The sequence below is a fragment of the Porites lutea genome, chromosome 14, assembly GCF_958299795.1.
Source record: "Porites lutea chromosome 14, jaPorLute2.1, whole genome shotgun sequence".
NCBI classification, from domain to species: domain Eukaryota; kingdom Metazoa; phylum Cnidaria; class Anthozoa; order Scleractinia; family Poritidae; genus Porites; species Porites lutea.
In genome coordinates, this window is record NC_133214.1 from 14601228 (window position 1) to 14619110 (window position 17883).

Sequence of the window (17883 nt, forward strand, 5' to 3'; positions counted from 1 at the left end):
ACATAAAATATAATTACTTCCGACAGAACCTAGAAGCAATGTGACCTAGGACCGGAAGTGGTTTCTGAAAAAATCTATGCCTTAATTTCATCTAATGCTTGTAAAACTAAACTGGAGTTCGGTTTTCCAAAGCTCTGGTCAATTTTTGGGCATGAAGCCATATTTATAATCAAAATTTGAAGAATAGTGCAGAGTTATGCCTGTTGACAAACTTGACTTGTGTAGTTAACTTAAAACTTCATTGCCAAGGTTTTAAAACCAAAAAAATTGTAATCTTAAATGTGAACTTTATTACGCATGTAGTAGCATTAATACGGTACTATTTGATATGTGTTTGTTTTTGTCGGCGTTTCATTTCCGTGTTTTCGATTCTACTTAGTAAATAAGTATCTTTACCACCAAACTCTATAATATCACAAGACGAACAAACTTTATGTAAAACAACAGTTTTAGCCCTTTCTAGTCATCACATAGCAAGTGTCAGTTGCAAAAAGAGATTTACCCGAGAGACTGAGAGAAAATTTACATAAACAATGGTATGGTTGTGAAGTGTTATGGTAACAATGTTTCATTGCTTGAACAAGGCACCGATTGACAATTTCAAGACTTCCTCAATTGGATCAGGAAATCAGGAAAGTTCTAATTTGGAATTAGGTTGCCAGATGTTTTTTGAGTTATCGAGAACGTTGTTTTTGTTGACTAGCTACAAAGCGACGTAGCTAAGTAGCAACGTTTCCCTTACGAGTCAGTAGGCAAGAGAGAATGAGCTATTACCAAGTGACCGTCACAGTTCACAAGTCAGTCTCCATACTAACATAACATTTCCTGTTTATATCCCTTTTGCGAGCGATATTTTACCAAAAGGCTACAGACACTCGTAGTGAATCAAGGCTCTTTTCCCGAAGCGTTTAGCTTCTTGTTGGTTAAACCGCCTCATCTTAGTCCTAATCTGGGGTCGTTCGTGTGATCAAAACATAATTCAGTCATTGTCACTTGACTCTCTACTTCACGGCTGAAAAGACACAATCATCACCGGAAAAACAAACAGCGAAAAGGTAGGACATTTCCGTTACTTCACTGGCGCTCAGAGACTTCTAGGAATATATCAAAAGTGACTTGATTAGCTCTAGCTTATAGACTGCCTCAAAAGCCCTTGAATATAATTTTTAAGTAGCTTAACTTTAAACGGCCTCTGCTGTCCACTGAAGTCACAGACGGACAGTCTGTAACCGGCGTATTAACTCGGCATCGTTTTAAAAGTGATTGGAAGATTTATCTTCGAATCTAGTGCCGCATTCACAAACGATTACCTAGTTTTTTCACAAAAAGAAAAAAAGTTGAAATATATCAGAAACCTGGTTTGGCAAACCAACGCATTTTTTCCCACAAAATAGTTTTAAAATCCAGGTTAAAAACTTTCTATTCGTCGAGTTCGCGATTGATTGTTTTGATTTTGCGCCCGCTAACATGAGTTGCTAGGAGGAATTTTCGCGCCATTTTCTCAACCAACGATGATCAGAAGTAAAACTGAGGAGTTTTACCGCGCTTTTTGCCGGTTACATTTCGCTTCGAGTTGCTGTACTGAGGTACTACAGTTTTTAAAACGTTGTCCGGAAAAAAGTGAATGTCACTGTATATGATTCTAATCTGGACAGTATTTTCTCGCATGCGATATGAAAACCTCGAGAAGCACTGGAAAAAAACTTTTACAGTAGCTGAAGAAAACTCTTAAGAAAGTAGCGAAAGATTTGAGAGTTCTTCTGACATATAGCCATACTACTGGTACTGGTACTGGTACTGGTAGTAGTACTGGTAGTGCTACTGGTACTGGTAGCGGTAGTGCTACCGGTACTGGTAGTGGTAGTGCTACTGGTACTGGTAGTGGTACTGGTACTGGTAGTGGCAGTTGTAGTGGTAGTGGTGGTGGTACTGGTTCTGATACTGGTACTGCTACTAATCATGGCACTGTCTGTACTAGAAACAATTCTTTCCAAACTCAGAGTAAAAGATGTTTAAAACAAATCGAATGTTTCGCTCGAATTATTCGAACTTCATCAAATTCGGTCACGTAAAGAAAATTTACGCAAGTGTCGATGCAAGTGACTTTATCGACCCATATCTCAATAAAACACTGCGCATGACTGCGGTTGCTCTAGTCTGGGAAAATGAAGTTCATTCCCAGTTAACCTCACCCCTGTCCCTCCTAGTTTTGTCACCAAGGCCATAAATCTGAATTTGAGCCGACACTAAGGAAACAAACTAACAAACCAAAGCAAATAACGTCCGATAGGAACCGAGTCAGTCAATCAAACAGAGCCGCTCGATTTCATGTTTAGTTGAAGTACATTTGGTTAAGTAATTTGAGATTAAACCAAACCGTCTTTTTATTTGTTTTTGTTTTTCTGGTTCCAATGTGTTTTAAGGACTTTAAAGTAACGCCAAAAAAAACTTAGCAATATTTTCCATTATTTTTTAAGACGTTCACGCTACTTTTTGATCCGAGATATTTAACTTTCTAACCAACAGCAGTGGCTGATATAAACACGAGGTCACCAGCAGTCGCCCAGAGCTTCTCGAGAATGCGATATACGAAAACAGGAAAGATACTAATTGATAGCTCACTTACAAAAACTGACGTCGACAGATCAGCTAAATAATTTCTAACTGAAAGTCAAGGTGACTTGTTTGAAAGCAATGTAAGATGGTTGGAAGAATGTCGGAGAAACAAACCAATTATCGGTTAGTTAAGTAATAAATGAGCTCTTAATTGACTTCCCGACACTCAATAAATTTGGTATTAATATATACATTTTTGTGGAATGTATATACAGTCATTCAGATTTACTCGTTGTAGTGGTATTTTCAAAATATACAAACAAAATAGCATGTTTAACACTTACGAATCTCTGGCGACAAAACCTCTGCGTGTGTTCCATGTTAGAAAAAATCTCTAACGCAAATTGGGCAGCATGAAAAACATGCTTTATCCATTACAGAACTGAAGAATTCATATCATGATAAATTATCGCTAATTTTCAAACGTTGAATGGATAGCTTAGCATTGAAGTATTAACTGACAACCCTTGCTCGCTAAGGGTGAAGAAGGCTAGAGGGCGTGTTTCTTTTATTGAGTGGACGTTCTTTTACGGTATTCCTTATGGAACTATTAATTTATAAAGGGGTTATCTGGTCCTAAGCCGTACTACTGACTCGAAGGTAAGTTAACTGTACTAGATATGAAGCCTTTGTGAAATACTAAGTGGCTAAGCTTACTGAGACTACAGTTATTGGGTGTGATAGTTTACATACACACAAGTCTATAGTCTGTAGAATCCGTTATCTGTTTGCAATGTGAAGCTCGTTGGCTGTTTACAGCTAGCTCACGACATTAATTGAAGTTAATTTAATTAACAGAACATTACAGGCAAAATTGGTTAATCAGAAAAATCAATATGGAGGATATGAATGACTTCCTTTGCGAGATACCATCGAGAAATATTAGACGCTTAAAAATAGAACACATGTTATGAAACGGTATACCGAACGAAACGTATCAAAGATATACGGTATGAACTGAAGAGAACAAACTACATGTACTTTACCAGCCTTAAGATGATGTCAAGGTCTGAAGTGAATGCTTACATCTGAAAGAACGATTTAAAGTAACTATTGACTCGTTGTTTCCATGCATTATCGTCGTGTGCTAGCTAATTTGAAAAAAAAAATACAGCCCTGTCTGAGGTCTTGCCCTAGAGCACATTTTTTTAAATGTTCGTCTATCGTTCTTTAATGTTTCGTTGCCTGCCATACAAGCCTCGTAACATTAACTTAGTTAAGCTTCTGCAGCGAACAGTCAGCGGTTGCCAAAACTGAAATGTTAAATGGGGAAGGAGAAACACTTTTAAACTGATTTGGCCCTGACCTACGAGTCTGGCTGGCTGACAAATCCATATTAGCTGTGTCTTTCCGACCAATTTAGCTCCCTGTTGGAAATTTGAGGTCTAAACAATGCTTTTTGCTGATTTTCCCGGGAGAGATTCTACGAAACAGCGGGCGCCTGACAATACATGCTGTTCTGCCACTTGGGCGAACACCAACATTCGTAGCTACAATTCGGCTCACTTTTGCCTCAGTGCAATGTTTTCCATTAAAAAATACGTTATAAATACAGGGAATTCTTCACCTTCCCTATGTCAAACAAGCTCGCATCTTCCTGACTTGTTTAGTGGAACCACGAGGCAATTTCACATAGCAAATTAAAGGGGCGACGCGAACGGCTATGTTTCAACACTTCTCCTCCGAAAGAAGACAACCGCTATGAATTAAGGTCATTTTTTATGCCTCTGACAGTTTGGCCTCCTCGCTCAGCCTGATTTAGTTTCACGCGATTCCCTGCATTCTCTTCAGCTGTAACAGTTTGACTTTCCAGGACGACATGTGATTTCAGGTTAGTTGGAACCAAACAATGTTTTAAAAGCATTTTAGATTATTTTTTTCCCGTTGATGAAGTATACCTGAAGAGGTTGTTGTGGTGATGCATTCCAACGGCGAAACACTGATCTATCCAGGTACTTAACAAACAACCATTGACTGAGAAACTACAGATTACTTAGAGATTTGTTACAATTGGGCAAGATGCTTAAATCATGGATGCCGATTGTGCTTTAAGGAAGTAGACTTGGATTACTTATAAACATAACAAAATTGGGACTTGCTTGGCATACTTATACAGCAAAGATTATTACAATGAAAAAAGGGGGTAGATGGACACATTGAGTTAGTATAGTAAGGTCATTTGCGTTATTTCAGTACCAATTTTTAGGTATTTTGTGACAAATGTAAAAAGATTGTGTGCATGCATGTCTGAATTTTATCTTTGAAAATGGTTTCTACGGCAAAAAGCGAGAAAATAATTTAATGCATTAAGACCTCTTGTTTAATTTAGCCAGGGTAGACCTTACATTAGTTTGAACACTGCGAAAAAGAATTACATGTGCTCGTTCTTGAGTTTAATATTTTCGAAAATGATCACAGAACAGCGTTTTAAAAGTCCTCTTAAGCACGCGAGATTCTAACGAAAAATTATGTGCGCAAACAATTGGGCAAACGCCAAATTCGACCTCTTATTAATTTTCTAAAATTCATTAGTAAAAATGAGCTATGTGTGCACGACTAAAACCGAAAGTGATTTTTATGACATCATAAGCCCTTCCTTCATTTTAATCTCAGGTAGAAACACCAATGTTCAAAGGACAGCTCAAATTTTTTAGCTCAATCTGGAGACAACATTAATTTCCCTGAAATCTACCTGGGAGATTCTCCATAAGCGTTAAGCGCCACATTTTGATCTCAGAGGAGATCAATTACAGACATCTTTCTCTAGCTGCGTTCTTTTTTTGGACAGTAGTGTTGTTTGTGTGTGAGAACTTCGCGAATACCCAGCGTGAAAGTATTTACATGTAAACATACGACTCGAATCAACTAACAACAGATATCGTACTTGTGAAGCTATCGAAATCTGCTACGATCTGAGAGCCATCAGCGTCCGGTCCGATTTCTTCTACATTAAGTCAGGTTGATCAGGTCACTTGAAAAAAAAAGAACTAATTGAAAATAGATATCACATCTGTAACAACATCGCTAACATTTACGAGATCACTGTAAATGGGAAACGTATGACCCTAACCAGTGCTTCTTTTCTTTTCCTTTTTTTAAATTAAAATGTACAGTATTTTTTTAGTTTAGACTGACGAATATTCTATGAGTGATTTCATAGGAAAAAAAAATCCTTTGCAAACTTTCTTTTGCTAGGTGATAGGTTTGCAAGAGACGTTTTAATGTGCAAGAAAAAAAATTCAATACGATAAAACGATATTGTTTATCATACCTGGCTTCAATGCATTTTGAAAATATCAGGGTTGTTCATATGGAAGATAGATAACGCTCGACACAATTAAATACTGCATAACAGCTGGGACGACGAAAATGGCTTCCTTATGTTGAAGGAATGGTCGGTGTAATGCTAATTTTATTACTCTAAACACCGTTCACTATCACTTTAGCGGAAACTTATAAATGAAATTGTTCTAACTTTTGTGTCTGTAGATGAGTTATACTGTGACCATTTATATGAAAGCTAGTGAGCATTCCTTTCATAAGTTACCATTTGTTCGTTTGCTTGGTTTTTTATGGCATTTTTTTAAAATGAAATCCCTATTTTTTTTTTCTTGAATTTTCACGGTTAGGTCGGGAAAAGGGGTTTAGCAGTGTGAGCAATAGCAGAACGTCTTGGTAGCTATGCAACTATCAACAATAGATAAAAGTCTTGCAACGCAACTGAAAATTCCTTAAAACTTCTCCACCAATCCGTGTTCGATGCCATCATTTCAGTGATAAATATATACTGTGAGATATTTCCTGCCACTTGACTTCCACTAGATAGGTTCTGTAGATCCTGGTTAGATACCGGCTGATATACACCGCTAAGTTTATACCGCAAGTCATGAAAGAAATAAATCTGTCATTGCTACGAGTGATGAGATCTTGATTACAGAGCTGTAACTTACACGTGTTGTTTGGCACTTTCTGCCGATACGTCGATTTAAAAATATATGTGAGATTTTTGATACTGTTTTTCTTGACACTGAACTCTGACTGAATGCCGATGTGATCACTTGTGGAAACCAAGGTATGTTACGGTATTTGCCAAAAAATTTCTTTGACAACCAGGAAGGAGCAGGGTTAGTCTAGGAGAAGTTCAGGCTATTCTCGCGTGAGAGTAGAAACCTCTGCACCCTATCAGTCTATATTTAGTAACGGACTGGAATGGAGGTTTAGCATCCAACAGAGCTTACCCTTCATGATTTGATAAGCACTTTCTTTTGAATTACCAATTATGGCGTTAAAATCTATCGTAAGTGGAAGATTAAAGACGCTATCGTGTTTTAGTTGAAATCTAGGCCTTAAAATAATACACGCCGTCGATAGAATTCATCGTAACTCTAAACTGAGGTAGCCATGAAAGTGCAGTTTTCATAGTTTTTTTTGTTGATATTAACACAGGTATTCGAAACTTTAAAACATTTTTCTGTCAATTTACATACCCAAATGGAGAGCAGAGTTTTTTATTACTGACATCACGTAATCATGTATTGTGACCAAGAAATCAGCAACGTACCGATGGACGATGCTTGAAATGACCCCTTTTAATGTATTTCGCATAATTAGTTACCTATCCTCACAAGTCTACACGTTCTTGCCTTATTGAGAAGGGGGGAGGGGTGGGCACTATAGTACTTATAGTCACCATTGAAAAGCCTAAGTCTAAGCCTAAGTCCTCTCTGAGGACTGAGCTCCTCAAAAACCATACTGGTCTTATGCCTCAGCACGTACCTCGTATATAGCTGACATATGGGAGTACCCCCCTGCCCCCCTCTGGGACCGCCACCATTTACCTATCAGCTAAAAAATTCCATTCCTAACTTCTTAGCAAAACAAAATTTTATGTTTACATTTGTAGATAGAGCCGCCGATAGGCTCCCAATCTCGGGCGAATTGCAGACTGACATATATATATCAAATAGAATAGCTAGCATTAGGCCAAGTAAACTTGTACAATAACTATGGATAATTCCGTTTTCTAACAAACATTGACAGAAATTAGGTTCATCATCTTCAAGCAGACAGGAATATAGAGAATTTGGACAAGAAGATACTAGGAAGACAAAACATGTTAGATAGTACAATTGTTTACAGTACATTCGAACAATTAAACAGGCATGAATCTCGTCTAGCAGCGAGGTCAAGTTGTACGTTTTGAGCGAAAGAGTGTCCCGCTGAAACCCCTTATCAAATTCCCACGTTATCCAGTGCCAAATGCCACTCGATGTAAAATAAAATTTGTGGAGAAAAGATTGTATACTAAGAGCGAAACAAAGCTATGCGAGTTGAGCTTGTTTGGGAGGTAAGTCTGCGAGTAAATCATTGACGTTCACTGCGTATTACACCCACAGTTTATCAAATTTGATTTAGTGTCATGAATTTAGTCAGTTGTATTTCCCATATACCGTCAAGTGATAACAGTTTTATGTAAAGTTGTATCCCAATAAGATTGAAGAGCTTTTTCTATGTGAAGTGGCTTTTCCATCTTCATGTTTTCAAGAACTACAGAGAGCAAATTGTTATTCTGAAGTAACTTAAAGTGTCATTGCTGTTAGTTCGTATTTGTAGACGCGTGCCGTCCCTTTTCTTCTTCTTTTCTTCCCAGAACTGATACTGGTAGATACCATTTGATATGAGCTCGCGTTTTCTATGTTAATCTATTCACAGTTTTTCTTTTCCTGCGATAGAACCCTCTAGAACGAGAACAACAGGAGTAATTTACACCGATGATTAAATAGCGAAAAGGAAAACAAATCGTTTCATTTCAGTCAACCACCCACGATGATTCAACACGAAGATTCAAAGTATCGCAGCCGTACCTAGATGATGCTAGGATGAAGAAAGTTACTATAGGCAGGAGATAAGGCGAAAAGGCTTTATCATCTAAATGTTTCACTGCCCAAAATGAAAGTGTTGAATGAAACAATTGCTGCATTATACATTCTAAGACTATCGACTTGAAATTCAAGTGGTTAATTCCACGTTTTTTAGCACTGCAATGTAATGGGGGCCAAATGGACTTAAGACTGTTTATTAAGAAACACTTCCAAGTAATCATTACATACTCCTTATAAAAGATTTCTGATCAGCTTCGAGTTCTTCTCTTTAGTTATTCACCCACTTCCCTTTGCACGTTGTCAAAATACACAGAGAACTAACCTATCTGCCACCTTGCTAGAAACTCAACATTGTTTGGGGGATGGGAGGGATTAAGCCAAATTACCAATAGCTCGTTTCATAACAGCCGCAACACTTCTGATCTCCATTGCTCTGAAAAACAAAGAGCGAAGAGAACTTTTTAATTATATTTATCTTCGGCAACAACAGGCATTTTGTAGGAACTTAAGTAAATTATGGTCGCACTTGTAAACTATGTGCTATAAACCAATCACATCACGTGGAATTACAAGGGCATGCCAGCTAATGCACAATTAAGCAATCTATCCCAGATTACAAATCAAATTTGGAGACTCTGCCCTATTTTTCAATCCCCTTCCCCCCGGCAAACGCTGACCCACGCTTTCAGTCTTCGTTCGTGGCGGATATTCTGGAGGTAGTCCAGGGTTTCCGGGCACCCACCTTATTTTAAGGCCAGACCAAGGTCCCTAGGGGCCCCTTTTTTAAGTTAACTGGAGTTACAGGCCAAAGGGACGAGAAAAATGAGGGACCTTCAGCAGCCACGAGAGCGACGGGAACGAGAACTTCAAAAAAGCAATGAATAGAGAAAAAAGACAACAACCCTGCACTTTCGCTCTGCACGTGCCCCTTGCACGTGCATCACACTTCTAATACATTTCTTTGCTGTTACTGCACGACTTCCTTATGCGACGTTTCATGGAGAACGTAAACTCACGAGAAAGTCAAGAAAGCAATGGAGAAAGATAACAACCAAGCTGCACTTCCGCTCAGCACGTGCGCATGCCCCGTGCACGAATATCAGACTTTTTAGTACTTTTCACTGCACGAGTTCCTTATGCGACGTCTCCGTACACACGATGACGAATTCTTCTTTCATTTTCAATTTATGAACTTGATTTATAGGCGCCTATTATTATCGTAGAAACGGGCGACCATCTTGGTATTCGCCCACATTTTTTGACAACTGGTACCGATGAACTTTGAAAGGAGTTTGCCTAATGGTCGTGGGTCGTGGGTCGTGGGTACAAGTCGTGGGTCGTGGGTGTGGGTGTGGGTGTGGGTAAAAGTCGACCCACGACCCACGACTATTAGACAAACTCCTTTGAAAGAATACGAATTCAGTTTAGACGTTTTGAAATTCACTGCCTTCGCTGTCTTGGTTGCTAGAGGGGGTTCCAATTATTGAGCGCGGACACCTCTTATCTCGGGGTCTGGATAAGCGAGTCCCTTACTTACCTTATGGCCTGGGCCTAGTTGTTCGAAGCCCGATTAGCGCTTAACCCGGGGTTAAACTTAACCCGGGTTTCTTTTTCTTATGTTCAAAAGCATTTTCTCGGATAATTTTCTTTGTTGTTTTTAGAGCCTCCAATCATCAACTTGTAGACAAAAAGAATTAAAACTGAAATGCTTTTTAAGCTTTCAAATCTGAATTCAAATCTCGCACAAACCTTGGGTTATCTTAACCCAGCTTTGAACAACTCGGCCCTGATCCCGCCACTGCTTTTTAACAGTTTTTTGTACCACTCAAATCAACTTGTTAATAAAAAGACCTGGGCCAGGTTGAATAAAACCATCTTAAGATAAGAGGGTCTTAACTTTTGTTCAGGAACAATAACCTGTTGTTTTAAATAATAGTTACGAGTTCCCTTAATCTTAAGATGTTTTATTGCAACCTGACCCTAACCGATATTAAAGAAATAGCACTCATGGCCTCCCTTAAATTTTCGAGTGCTCAATATTCGTGACCCAGACGCCATGAAGCTTTTACTTCACTTTCTAGTTTCCGACATCAGTTAAAGTACCAGGGACAAGACGTCGAATATTGGATCAGGAGTCTTAAACTCTCACAGTGTTCAACTTTCACAGGCACACGAAAAGCCGAAAGGACAACGTGATGAGTTTCTAAACATATCACATAGGACGGTTTTGCTATTACATGCAACTCTGAAAAAATAAGTATTCAGCAAAGGGGCTTTCTCAATTCATACTCGTTTTACCGAGAAAATATAGAAAGGAAGTTTAAGTACGACTACAGTTTTGTCTGCGGCTTTACTAATCAGTTTAAAATACAGAGTGGTCCCTTAGGTAGGATCTATTTACTGTATAGATGTATCACCTCAGCTCATGAGTGTTAGATAATGAGTTATCGGTCCGTTTTCAACCTTGTACATTTGTACAACCAGCTATAGAAAGAAATTTTCAAAAATCACGAAGTGGACGATCTTACAATTATATTTCAGAGGCATAAGAGCAACGAGAAACCAAATTCGAAATCAGTCAACCTCATAAAATTGATTTATCTATGATAATCTGTTTTGGAGGAGAGCCAACCCCTAAAATCATTCACTCGAAACCTGGGCCTCTCCAGGTTTGCCTTAAAAATATAAATGCCAAATTGTCTTATGGCCTCTTGGCTTCCAGATTACGAGCCGCCTGTCACGTTATGAAATCAGTACTGCAACATGAGAAAATATTATTGACATGGTGTGATTCAGCAGTAAATTCAGTAGTAAAACTCAAGTGGCTGTCAGATTTCAAAGTGGTTTAACGCTATCGTGGGTCGATATTACTTTGCCGCTTTCAGTTCAGTCCACGCAAAGAAGATATTTCGCGATCTTTAACGTCATAGTTTGTAAAACAAAGATTTGTTTTAGTAAATAACAAAGATACATATTGCACCATGTAGCATCCGTTCTTTCGTGGACTTCCGTCAGCGATTTTCTTGGCCGTGTAATATAATTACATTAAATACGGCGATTATAAATTCCTTAGCATTCAAATCTCTATTTGAGTTTGCCATTTAACAATCACGCTTTTACTGATTCTGTTAGCGAGCATTCAATTATACTTGACTTCAAGATCCTAACTGAGAGTCAATATCCTTTGTTTGCTAAAGAGACCGCAAATAGGTTTTTGCTAAAAACCGAAAAAAAATCGTTCCATTAAAACGTTCAAAGGCTGCCCGCTCTTCTAGAGAACCGACAGTCAATACATTTGTACAATGTTCGCACAATGCTCTCACCACGAAATTGCTTCTATCGAAGACCGACAGTCGATAAAGACCGCTGCCATTGTGCAAGTTCAAACAAAACGGCGGAGACACAGAGAGCTAAGGTGTTTAATCCGCTAATATCAACAGTCTAAAACCAACGATTTGTTTACCGCAAAAAGCGATATACAATTGTCATCGTCAATTTCCGTTAGCCAGTCCACGCCGCTGTGTCTTCGTTTCTCAGCGTTTCGCAGCGGGAAAGGCAAAATAATACTAAACATGTGGTCAATCGAGAACTGGCGATTTATGAACACTTCACGGTAGATTATAGTAGATTTGCTGGCATGCTTTGATCGGCTTATCTCGAGGAGTGCCTTCAGAAAAACCAAGTCTTTTGCCAGAACGTCATTGGGATAAAGAACCAGCGGTTAGTAATGTAACAAAAATGTATGTAGAGGAAATAGCCGAGTGCAAAGTGCTTATTCACCTATTGACTAGAACGCTAATAGACTAATAATGACCGTAATTAATTAACTGTTTTGCTTGTCTCGTTTTGTAAAACAACGCCACTGGGATATCGACCTCTATCTGACGAAATGGGTGAAATGAAAACTCGCTTGCAAAGATGTAGTTACCAATGTCGATCGTTCCGATATTTGTAAACAATTTAATATAAACAAGAGACTTTATAGCTTCTAGCTTAAAGACGTGACAAACAGACCGTGTGATTTGAGACAAAAAAATATTGTATTGAATTCCACAGAAAAAGTTAAACCCGAGAAAGAAAGACAATGAAAAATGCTTTGCGGCGGAGTTAAATATTTTAAACGTCTTTAAAAGCTTTTAAAAAAAACGAGATACCGCGGTAGCAACACGTCAAAAATATTTCCCGCGGGTAACAACTGAACGAGCATACACAAAAAGAACATATCTTAGATGTTTTCTTTTCTTTCAAGCAGATAAAGAACAAAAGTGTAGCAACACCCAGTTGATGTAATGGAGTGGTATATAACATCCCGGGGGCGTCTAACTCGAGTCAAGTTCTGCATTCAAGCTCAGTGAAGACAGAGCAAGGAGTACTGACACATTTTCAGGTATCGAGAAACCAAATGGGGTGGAAGATGGTGAGTTTAATTTGATCTATGTGATTGAGTATTCAACAGCTGTGAACTGAGGGCTTAGTTTAATTGTACTGTAGCAAAACGAAAAGTTGGATCGGAAAAGTTTTCTCGTACAAAGTTTATCAGAGTTGAAAAGTTGGAACGAGAGATGGTGTTGAGGTATTCGAAAAATTTGTCAGGAAAAATCTATTTTGTGACAAAAATGAACACGGTTTTTCACTGTGTGTTGGATGCCTGCCAAACAGGTTTGTAGCCAAATCAAACGTGCATCCTCGACGAAAAACAAAAGCGAAATTAACACTTACAAAAACACCATTTTTTTGACATATCAAACTGACTTTTTTTGCTAAAATTTTTTAAATAGTCTATGTTAATTTTGTTACATGATGTAACTATTTTTATTTCTTCTAATAGAAGTAAATATTCTCCATACAGTAAAGAACATTAAAATGTTTCATTGTTTTGCCGAAATATCAACCTTTTATTCTCCGAGTTTTCGCCTTAGAGTGCAATATAAGGCGCAACCGACCTGGGTGAAAAGACCTTTTAAAGCAAAGAATAAAAAGCTTTTGAATGTTAACCTAACCACTTTATTTGTTTTGTTTAACTTCTGAGTCCGTGGACTGAACTTGTTTGTTTGGTGTGACCACTTAAAAACAACTCTAATTGGTAGGATTTTTACATGGGTGACTTATTAGTGTTTTAGTATTCAACAAATTCACAACAAAATACGTCAATGTAAGTAAGTGTGCAAAAGTGTAAGAATGCAGAATTTAAGAGTTGAAAATTTGTAGTCTTTTCATCGGGCACTTTTTCCGGGGTTTCGGGGCCGGTTTATAGCGGAGCTCTCGCGGGCCCGAAGTGCGCGTAGCAGAGCACCATGGGTAAGAAAATTTGGTAATCTATACATCCAAGAAATTTTGGTTCTGAGAAAATCGTGCGTACGTCCACTCCTTCATGTCAGCGGATACGAGATGGCACACTTTAATACTATCAGTGTAAAACTTAGTATTGGACGGTCCACGTTATGGTCAATTGACAGCTGTCAAAAAAGGGTATCCTCTTACCAGTGGCACATAACTGCATCGCAGGCTCAGGTATACAACTCATTGGCGTGATGTCATTTTTAAAGTTATTTGCTGACCAGATTTTCGTTTTTAATTAATCGCGGGCTCAGGTCAATTTTTTTAATTTGCTCCCTGCTTACGGCAAAGTATAATTAATTGAGGAAGACAATTCCTGAAGCATCCTTCGAGAGCTTCGCTTTTGGCCTTGGCTAAATCTGTATATATTAATCTTAGGTGGATCTTGTGCCCTTTCAGTTGTAATATTGTTACCAGCCATGCAATACCAATAGATTTGTTTTCTAGTTTGTTTTTTTCTCGTAGATGAATACGGGAGTGATTTTACTGAAAACTTGAGTATTACTAAAGACTGTTTTCGAACATAACTAGCTTAACACTTTAAAGGCAATAAAATCCTAGAAACTGCTAATTGAGGAAGAGGTTTCCCAGATTTTTTGTTTGATTTCTGACGTTTTACCCTGAAAAGAAAAAAAAAACTGAAAGCCGAGCTGTAGACAGCGGGGATGGACGGAAGAGGAGGAGGGTGGGGCGGGGGAAAAACAGTATTACTTACATCCGCCACCTGGCCGCTCACTGCGATATTTATCCTTCCTACAAGACGACCATAAAAATTCTCTAAGACACACAATTTAGCATTGCAGTGTTACGTTGGACACCTACTGTTTCTTTAGAGCGATTTTCGTATGATCTTAACAAATGGTTTCGGTAAGTGTTTGTTATTTGTTTTATCAGCCAATGGATGAAAAGATCAAAACACGTACTCTTCGTTTTCCCGCCAAACAAAACCCTAATATGCAGAAGGGCATAGTTCGATTTGGCCAATCGTGTTGCAGTATGACGCCAAAGCAAAGTATCGATTGATTTCTAGAAAGTTCTTCGGGCATGAAGCGCGCGTTTTCATTTCAAGGTCATAAGGTAATCGCTCTAGGATGCCGGATAGGGCTTCTGTTAACACATACGAATGTTTGTCGGCACTAACTGCATAGACGGTTCACAGTCCCCTATTTTCCCGTTTGATCGTCGAGATCGAGCGCGTTTACCGTTAAGTGCGGCCATCTTGATTTTCGTCTTACCGTTAATGGCGGCCATCTTGATTTTTAGATGTACCGAGGGGGCGGGCGTCGGGGATTATAGCTCTAGGGGTGGGGGCGAGAAAAATTGAGGGTTAGGGTTAGGGTAAGGGTTAGGTTTAGGCTCCTCCCAAACCGTCCCCCGCCCCCTAAGTAGATTTGATACTCTTCCCCAGGTTAGACTCGCTACGACTGAAAATCAAGATGGCCGCCTTTAACGGTAAGACGCGCTCGATCTCGATGATCACACGGAAAAATAGGGGACTGTGAACAGTCTACTAACTGCATTACTACCATTTTATGTTCCATCAGATATTGTTATGTGTTGTAACGTTGATAATAATGGCGAGATGGTGCAGCGCTCGTTCGGGCATGCAAGTAAAAATCCGAGGAGGCCATAAACCGTCAAGAATAAAGAAGATCAACAGCATTTGGAGAAATTGCTCATCAAAAACACACAGAGAGAAAATGCGACGGGGATATTGTGATGAAAGGGCACCTCCGACCTACAGAAAGACAGTGCAGTTACATCTAAGTAAACTGGGATTCTTTCTCACCGTCTTGGGCAATGGAACGATTCACGGAGTTAACTACACGTACTGCCAACAAAATGACAGATGTAAGTACAGTAAATCCTCTATTAAGCCCCCCGGGGGCTTATTTTTTCCAAGCACTTTTGAGGGGGGGAGGGGGCTTAATAGAGAGGGAGGCTTAAAAGAGGGGAGGGGGCTTATTTAATTTAGCGAAACGCATCACCTGTAGCAAAAATACCGTGGTATGAGACAGAGTAGACTTACGCGTTGTACAATTAAAGTCACTGTCAAAAGTATTTAATTCACTTGTGGGAGCCTAAAAGTAGCAAAAACAAAATTCTTCAAAAATGTGTTTTCGGCCTCATGTTCTTCGGTAATTTTTATGAATAAACCATGACTGATCAGTCCACGTTAATCGTTAATTTTTTTGTGAAGAATAAGGATTGGGGGAGGGGGAGGGGGAGGGGGGGGCTTAATAGAGAGGGGGGGCTTATTAGCTCTCCTCCTATGAAAAGGGGGGGGCTTATTAGAGAGGGGGGGCTTAATAGAGGATTTGCGGTAGGTCTCTGGTGTGGCTAACCTGCGAATACCAGAAGTCGTTACGTCACGTTACCAAGGTAGCAAAATTTCTGGATGACAACAATGGCGAAAACGTCACTTCAGACTGTTTCAAAATTCATCGTTCTTATTCAATTTCATTTAATTTGTCAAATGTTGGCAAAAATTTCTGAGTTTGTATCCGAAAGTATCTAAGTTTAGAAAAAGAAAAAGACAACTTTTGTGTTGTGTTCACCTACTCCATAAAACAGGCGCGTAAAATTAGGAAGTTTCATGAAGCAGTTGTGCAACGACGGCAAAGAAATGTACAAAAAAGCGTGATGCACGTGCAAAGTTGTTGTTTTGCTAAGATAAACCTATTGCTTTTTTGCTGTTTTCTTTGTTGTCGCTGTCTATTGTTGTGATCCAGAAATTTTGCTACCATGGTAACGTGACGTCACACTTCTCCTTTCTATTCTACTAGGCTATGGTGTAAGGCAGTTACTAATAGTAGAAATTTAAGGTAAATACATGGTAGCTGACGAAATGGCAGTTTAAAAGGTACTAACAGAGCAAATACGCGTTCTTTCAATCTTTATCGTGTTCAATCCTACTCGCTCAATTTGTTAAACACATACAAATTTTCCGCGGTTGAATTGCAAGGAGTCGCATCCAAGTTCAAAATGGAAAGGTTGTACAGTTCTTAAGCCCTCCATGAAAAGACTATTGGGACCGTTTTTGTGCTTTTTTTATAAAAAACTGACAACTGATTTTCTTGCAGGTAAATTTGAGCTTCAGGCCTGTGACACGAGCGTAGTAAGAATAAAGCACCAACAGACAGGACTGTATGTGGCCATGCACAAGGGCGGCAAAGTCTACACCACCCTGGTAAGTCGTCATTTTTGTTACATGACTGTAAATTCAGCTAGACCGGCTTACCATTTCCAATTCGCAGAGTGTTTGGATTTCACGATTGAACTCTCCTAGTTGTTCTGAAAATATAACATGAAAAAACACCCCATACTTACTTGACGCGGATGAGGGAACTTCAAGCGTCGTTTCTTTGCCTTGTGAGTCCCGTTGACTTACAGCGGTCTTGCACTCCGACTTGCTCAGGTATCCCGTTAGGCGGGGACCATTTGCAGGGGACCAGGTTCGATTAGTGGATTATTTTGGCCTTCTGGTGTGACCTCCTTCAGGCGTTACTCTGTAGAGCCGTTGCACTCCGGCTCTGTTAAGTATCCTTTATAGTCGTTCGAACAATGCACGGACCAATTTTGCACCATGAGGTCCATGGCTGAGGGCACCTGAAAAAAAAAACATGAAAAACCCCTAAAGATTGTTCGACAACCTTGGTAAAAGAATTACATTTGAAATACAAAGTTTAAACTTTGCATTTCAAATGTAATTAAACATGGTTTAATCATGACTTCGTTGTTTATCCAACAGAAGCACTTTCAGTCAAGTACATTGTTTATTCAAGAAATGACGCACACTGGCTGGATGGTGTTCAAATCCGAAAGAGCATACAGAAAAGGAAAATGCATGTTTCTCGCGTTAAGGAAAAATGGGGACGCTAAAAGATCTGCGCTATCGAACAAATACTCACAGTTTATGGAACTCTAGAAAAAGACACCATACTTAGACTTATGAAAATCTGAGGAGATTACAAGTGAAAGTGAAATAAAGCACAAGATTAACTCCATCGCTCAAACTCCCATGATGATGTGACTTTGTTATGTGATG

The 17883-nt window shown here is 39.1% G+C and overlaps 1 protein-coding gene across 2 annotated transcripts; it reads left to right on the plus strand.

Moving 5' to 3' along the window:
* Positions 1 to 1009: 1009 nt before the first annotated feature.
* Positions 1010 to 17858, plus strand: LOC140924178 (putative fibroblast growth factor 1). Of its 2 annotated transcripts, none has more exons than XM_073374207.1 (5): positions 1010 to 1055; positions 12751 to 12915; positions 15380 to 15686; positions 16919 to 17025; positions 17587 to 17858. In XM_073374207.1, exons 2-5 carry the CDS (start codon positions 12901 to 12903, stop codon positions 17761 to 17763), a joined length of 606 nt encoding a protein of 201 aa, XP_073230308.1. In that variant the 5' UTR covers positions 1010 to 1055; positions 12751 to 12900; the 3' UTR covers positions 17764 to 17858. The 2 variants fall into 2 exon arrangements, with proteins under 2 accessions (XP_073230308.1, XP_073230307.1); XM_073374206.1 differs by lacking the exon at positions 1010 to 1055 and adding an exon at positions 3576 to 4447.
* The last annotated feature ends 25 nt before the right edge of the window (positions 17859 to 17883 follow it).